The 7725-nt window shown below is 25.4% G+C and overlaps 1 protein-coding gene across 1 annotated transcript; it reads right to left on the minus strand.

The window, feature by feature from the left end:
- Positions 1 to 316: 316 nt before the first annotated feature.
- LOC132937073 (endoribonuclease Dcr-1-like) lies at positions 317 to 7475 on the minus strand. The gene is given in 7 exon segments (XM_061003905.1): positions 317 to 473; positions 1071 to 1146; positions 3148 to 3313; positions 3734 to 3954; positions 4013 to 4330; positions 4390 to 4967; positions 7405 to 7475. Coding segments are annotated over 7 exon segments (1587 nt in total).
- Between the last annotated feature and the right edge of the window lie 250 nt (positions 7476 to 7725).

A 7725-nucleotide genomic window follows, 5' to 3' on the forward strand; every position in this document is an offset into this window, starting at 1 on the left:
TTTTTTCTAAAAATTGATAGATTGTTTCTGTCTTTAACAAAATTTATGTTGATATTATCTATATGTATGTGATGATGAAATGTGTAGTTAATTATAGGTAAATGTAGGTAGTGCTTTCTATTGATTAAAAACATAGGACGTCAATTGACGTCTTAACTATTTTAAAACAAATAACATAATTACTTTAAGCAAAATACCGATATTTTTAAAAACAATTCATTCTGATCAATCTATTCAAACTAATATTCACTCGTTAAAGGGTTAATGTACTTGTTTTTGATTAATACTGTATAATGTAAAGTATGTAGACTATAATCTATTTCTTTATCTTTTCCTTTAGATGCTTTAAGGCGCATTTGGCTGCTGTGCATTTTGCGATTCTACAATTACGACCAATGCCTTTATATCCTCCGTTGCTGAGTATTTCAACTACACCCCGGACACGTCTACCATCTGCTAATTTTTCAGGTTTACTAGAAATAATAAAAAATTTTCCATATTTTATAATATTCAATATTCTAATAACTTAATACATTTTCTGTGTATCAGACTATATGCATGTACTTTACAGATAAAAAATTGGTTTTTTGAATGGCACAAATTAGCTTCATCTGTCTACCAAAATATTTTTAGGTTAAACGCTAATTGACTATAAATTATGTCATGATAAAATTTTTACAAATAAGTAACAATAGTTATTCCATAATATTAATACTTCAGATTTTAAATAATTTAATAGTTTACAGTCAAAATAGGTTTGAAATAAAATTCAACTAACTATAACAAAACCTCAGATCCTCTCCCATATAATTATATTATAATAAGTTATAAAAGTAGAAAATGTAATGAATAAGTAGAAAAATAAATGTCCATGAGCGATGTCTAATGCTTACAAAATTAAATCCCACTAAAAAAGTATATGGAGTATAATATTTGACCTAAGTTCCCGCCATCCATACATAATGTAATTGAAAAAAAAATGGTCCACATTATGTATATTGTATAATAATATGCAACATATCTATTACTTATCACTATGTTCTTAGTAATATTTTTTAAATGTTACTCACCTAAATTTAGCAGTATTTGGTTTTAATTCTAGAAGCTCTCTGACAGTAGATATTGGTACGTTTTTACTAAACTGTTCTATAACATAAATATATTGCAAATATTTATTTATAGAAGTAAAAATATGTAATATAATAAATAGTACCTAGTTATTAGTTACTATAGTAATTGATTCTATAACTAACTAATATTCTAAAAAACTGATCATAAGGTAGGCAGGCACGGAATTAGTGGGCAAAGTGCAACTCAAAATTTTTTAGTCCATATAGGGGGCGGAAAATGTATATTGACATATTATTGTTGTGTACTAATTGTATAAAATAAATAAATTTATATTATTTATTTTAATAGTTATAATAACCTTCTATTAAAAGCAATTATTACAGCTCAATAATGTACATCTTGTTTTCATAAATTGGGTGGCTTTTATGAGAAGTGACACAAGTCATATCTTAAAATTTTTTTTATGCATTAATTTTGTGTGAAACTTTACGCTTGAACGAATGGTAGCAATGTAATGGTCGTATTAAAATAATATATTTACCTTATTTTTATTTTATACCTATACATTATAATAGTTTACAAGTCATAGACTTATATACATACCAAAAAACGTGTACAACTATAAATAAAACATGAATAAGAATAAAATAAGATTTACTGAAAAATAATAATTTTAACATTATTTGGCTCTACTGAAAACTAACAATAATTGACTTGTGCCCCTTCTTATGAAAACCATCCAATTTATTAGATAAAAATATTAATAATTACAAAAAATATGGAAAGTCAACTATGAACCAACTAACCAAGAAAGATGTTTTAATTACAATTAAATAAGAAATAACAAGTAGGTAAACTTGATGTTGGACAAGATTATCACTTTATTTTCATATCTACATCAACCTAGATAATAATATAATTCAGATCAGAAAAAATGTAATAAGAATAAATAATACATTTTTTTATAATAATATACAGGATTTACCCATTAAGATATCTTCTGAGATAATAAATTTATCATAAATCTGTTTTTTTTATTAGACTCAAAAAGACAATGTCTATATATATTTTATTTTTAATTAAATTAAATTTTGTGGTAAAAAAGTTAAAACATTTATTTTTTATTTTTGAAACAATTGAAGATAGCCATTTTATAGAATTTTACTTTTTTTCAATTTTGAAGTTTCAACATTACATTTTCATTAATCTCATGATTTTAATTATTTTTTTAGTTTATAGGAAAAATAGCACAAAACCATTTTTTGTCCTCTACGTCTAATGGGTAATCCTCACGGGACACCCTATATAATAATATATTATAATATACTGTAACTACTTAATTATTTCAATATAATACGAACAATTCATTTTTTTATAATAAGAAAAAAACATTAAATGCTCATAAAAAAGTCATTGTATTAATCTTCTTTTCACTTATACATTTCTTAACTGTATTTATTCCACAAAATAATAGTTATACCTTACGTTTTAAAAAAATTGCTTTTTATTTTGGGGCAAACTACGTTCCACGGGGTAAAATGTTGTAAAATATTTGAATACAACCCTGACAGTAGAAAATTAATTGGTATTCATTATTAACGATCCATTTAGAGAAAATATTTACTATGTATTTATCACATAATATTTGTTACATAATATTACTATATAATACATGTGAATTAGAGAATAATATAATTTTATTTAGCAAAAAAGAAGAATTACATACAAAAATATTATTTTAATAATAATAATAATATGTGCGAGTCCTTTAAGCATAATGCTTGCGTTAACATCACACACTCAAATTTTCAGCAGTTTTGATATTGTAACTTATATGCTTCACTTAGAGAATCAGTCTTCAAATATTTAAGTATTTATTTTGTTATTATTTTATGTACCTTTTTTTGAATACTTAATATAACTAGGTTTTTTTTTTGGCTATACCTACATAGGGTATACAAATTATTTAAAAAATACTGAATAATCCAAATTTTTCATAATTTAATACATGTTTTTGAAGCTATTAGTTAAAAAATATATATATACTATTTAGATACTTATAATATGTAATCTTACTTATTTCATTTTCCATTATTTTATGATAAACTTTCCATACTGCATCTAATGACATATTACTATCCAAATAAATTGCTCCTGCAATTGATTCAAAAATATCACCAAGGACTTTCGGTGCCTCAACATCTTCAGCATCTTCAAAATCATCTTCTTCCAAGAAACAGAACTAAAAATTGTTTAAAAAGTTTAGATAGTCTATAGAGACGTTGCAAACACCAGTACTAGCACTCAAAATTCGGTCAATCAAGCATTATATTATTTAAGAGCAGTTACAAGAACTTATTTTGAGTGGAGATCTAGTATTGATTCATTATTGAAAACGATTGAATATAATAATAGTAATATTGAATTAAAATGTTAGTCTTAAATAACCTAATAAATAAAATAAAAATACTATTTCATAAATTCAGTGTAGTTTAAATTATAAATAATTTCTTTAAAGTATCATATTCTATCATTTATATATCTACAGAAGTCAGTCTTTTTTAAGCACAACTTTTACCCATAAATATGAATTACTATAATACATTTTAAATTGAAAATATATATTATATTAAATAAATATGTTTGAAAAATAATTATGTACCTCTTCATCAATAGTATGACCATTATCTTCTTGGATAGCTACATATCTATAAACAACTTCAGACAAACCAGAAGATAAATGTTTTAAATACTTATGAAAACCATTTCTAACAGCAAGGACTGCAAATATTGTATTATTAACTAGTGCTGAACGAAGATCAGTCAAAGCTCCAGGTGAATGTCTTTTTTTGTCTTCATATAAATGTCGTGTAATTAAATAATCTAAAATTTTAAAATCATTTTAGAATTAAAAACAACTATTTTATTATTTTTTATTTACCCAAAACTGCATCACCCCTAAACTCTAATCGTTGGTAACAATCAGTTAAACAATTGGGATAATAAGAAGCATGAGTCATTGCTTGTAATAGATAACTACGATCTTGGAAACGATATCCTAAATGTTGTTCAAAAGTTTCAAATCCATCCACTAACTTTGTTAATTCACCTTCAGGATCATTGACATTACGTAGCAGTGGAGAAGGTGGCGGTTTGAGATAACCTAATTTTGAATCATCTAATCTATTTAATACTTTTATGCCAAGCCAAGACATAAGTAGAAATGCACCACGAGTACCACAAGATATCAAATAAGCACCTATAAAAGAAAACATTTTAAGAAAAATTGGTGCGATTATACGGATTGATTAACTATACCAATCAAAGCTTCTACACAGTCAGCAATAATTTTATCATTAATAATTTGTTGAGTAATTGATATATTAGAATTAATGACTTTAAATGCTTTTTCTAACTTATGCGGTCCAATATAACAAGGTGGTAGCCAATTACTACATGGCTCAAATTTTGTAGATATCATACGTTCACCAAACATTTTTAATTTACTAAGACGATACAAATTCAAATTACTGACATGATTTGATCTAAGATCGCTCAGTATTCCTTCATGAACATTATTGTGTGTACAGTATAAGTAAGCGGTAACGGAATATTTTAAAAACGAATCTCCTATTGTTTCCAAACGTTCCAAATCAATTCCATCATTTGCATTTGATGTAGTTAGTGCTTGAAGTAAAATACTAGGACTTGGTCCTGGATGATAATTTAAGTCTGGCTGAAAATCAAAACTAAATGTTTGAGTTTGTACATCATTAACTTTATTGATACTATCAATTGTTTTATTGTTTTTATGTATTTCATTTTTTATTCATTTATTATCTTCAGGTATAAATGAAGTATTATTTGATAAAACATTAATATCTGAAAATCCATAACTAGTGTTTGAATTTAATTCCCATGGTAATTTAAATAAAGACGAGCTATCAATATTGGAACTACTTTTTACTTCTCGATTTATAATAATTTCATCATCTTTTTTGTAAATTAAATTTCTAATTTGTTCATCTTGTTGATTAGAATTATATTCAGTTACTGAATGAAAATTATCATTCCAGGTCCATGAATGAGGAGTTTCATTATTTTTGATTAAAAATAATTTATTTGTTTTGGAATTATTTTTATTCACAGTTTCAGCTAAGTTTGAATAGATTGATCAGAATGAATTGTTTTTAAAAATATCGGTATTTTGCTTAAAGTAATTATGTTATTTGTTTTAAAATAGTTAAGACGTCAATTGACGTCCTATGTTTTTAATCAATAGAAAGCACTACCTACATTTACCTATAATTAACTACACATTTCATCATCACATACATATAGATAATATCAACATAAATTTTGTTAAAGACAGAAACAATCTATCAATTTTTAGAAAAAAACGTCAATTATTGATGACTTTACTCTTGAAAGGGATAAGTGATTTTATAATCAATAAGTTACTGAATCGTTGGATCGTATACTTATGTTGAAAAACAGAATATTATAAATAATGGTAGACCAACTCCAAAACTTTTAGATTTAAAACCAAAAAGTAAAAGACATTTCCGGTATGTTAACTATTCATATTACGATTCAAATAAATGGCTATCTCGTTGTCAAAATACTTAAAAATTATACCGCTGGCCTTATATTTTATTTTCACATGAATCCAATGTTTGGAACGATTTGAACAATTTTCATAATTTAAATCATCGTATAATTTGTACATAAATTGTTATAAGTTATAAAATAAAGTTAAAAGGAATTGTATATATTTTTTACCTATTAAATGTAGTTGACTGTAAAATTACTAATAAATTTCCAATACATTAGTTTTAGATTCTGAGCGAAGCGATGAATGTATTGATTTTACAATGATGTGTGTTTTTTTTTTTATTTTTGTATTTTTTGTATTTTTTGTATTTTTTTTTTTATTTTTGTGTCTGTCATCACCTTTTAGGACAGTAAAAGTGCTTGGGTTTTCTTCAATAGTAACTTTTCTGATAGGAAAGTGAATCTAGTTGGTACTTTGGGGGGTCAAAAGTAAAAATTTCCCAGTAGTTTTCACAAGCGACGTGAAAAACAAAAGAAAAATTAAGGAAAAACGGGAATTTTTACGCAAAATCTGTTTCCGAGAATCGATTATGGTTTTTGGTGTAACTCTAAAACAAATGACCGTAGGGACATGCAATTTTGACTGAATGTTTATATTAGCATTTTCTATACACCATAAAATTTACAAAATATTTTGACTCTTTTTGAGCCGTTTACAGTCATTGTCAGTTTTCAATTTTTTTAGTTTTTTTTTTCTATAAATATCAATAAAATTTATCTGTTGAGTAAAAAAGCTTGAAAATTTAATAGAAGGCTCCTAGGTTATTGTTTCAAAGGCAGATGAAAAAAATTAAAAATCCTTAGTCACAGTTTTTATTTATAAGCATTTAAAGTATTTTGACAAAATACGGAAAAATCACGAAAAATAGCAATTATTTTGAGTTGAGAATTCATAAAAATTTTTCTTTTTAAATCTAAGATTTGAAAATGTAATATATGATTACTCATAAGTTTGTCTACCTCTATCAAAAAAAAAATGTCTAGAAGAAACTTAAATTAAATTTTTATGAGCGTCTGAAATTTATATTTTTACAACATTTGATATTTACTCGATTTCTCATGTAACAATTGTCTTATTTTATTGTAATTAAAAAACAAATGACTGTAATACTTGAAAATTTCACTGAATGTTTATATTAGCATTTTCTATACACCGTAAAATGTTGAAAATATTTTGACTGTTTTTGAGCTGTTTACGGACATTGTCAGTTTTCAATTTTTTTAGTTTTTTTTTCTATAAATATCAATAAATTTTTATTTGTTGGGTAAAAAAGCGTGAAAATTTAATATAAGGCTCCTGATATATCGTTCTAATAGCAGTTGAAAAATATTAAAAATACATAGGCACAATTTTTTTTTATAAGCATTTGAAATTCAAATTTTGACAACATTTATCAAATTTATAATTTATTAATTATTTTGTGGTTAAAAATTTATATATTATATTTCTAAATTTTTTACTTTTATGGCTAAGGATTGAAAATTTAAAACAAGGCTCCACGTAAATAGGTTATATATAAATTACTTTATTCCCAATAATATCATCAAATATACTTGGTAAAATCATAGGCTGACTGACCGTTTTCGCTCAGAATCGTTTTTCTTATACAATGATATTATACCATTGAATTCAAATTTAACACCATCCATTACAGTGACCCACTTGTAACCTACTGTACAGCAGAGCGACATCTACTTATCCACCTTTTTTTTGCTTACACTTTCTTAAAACCCACGCTACGCCACTGCTGGCGATTGCCGTTTAGAGTTTCACAAAGTTCATAGTTCATACTTCATCCATACATATACAATATGGGTTACAGTAAGTCGACCGTAATATTCAATTTAAGAGGACGCTACACAGCCATTTGTTGTCTTCATCTTACAAATGCGTAACAAATTTACGCATTTACAATAGCAAATTAACGCTCAGGAGAACGAGTTTAGCTCCGTTAATCTAAAAATTAGTGTGAATCAACCTATTATGAAACTTGATGGTAAGTAGTTACATTATTTTTATTTGTATGTGTGTTGATTACG

The sequence above is a fragment of the Metopolophium dirhodum genome, chromosome 1 (genome assembly GCF_019925205.1).
Source record: "Metopolophium dirhodum isolate CAU chromosome 1, ASM1992520v1, whole genome shotgun sequence".
NCBI classification, from domain to species: Eukaryota; Metazoa; Arthropoda; class Insecta; order Hemiptera; family Aphididae; genus Metopolophium; species Metopolophium dirhodum.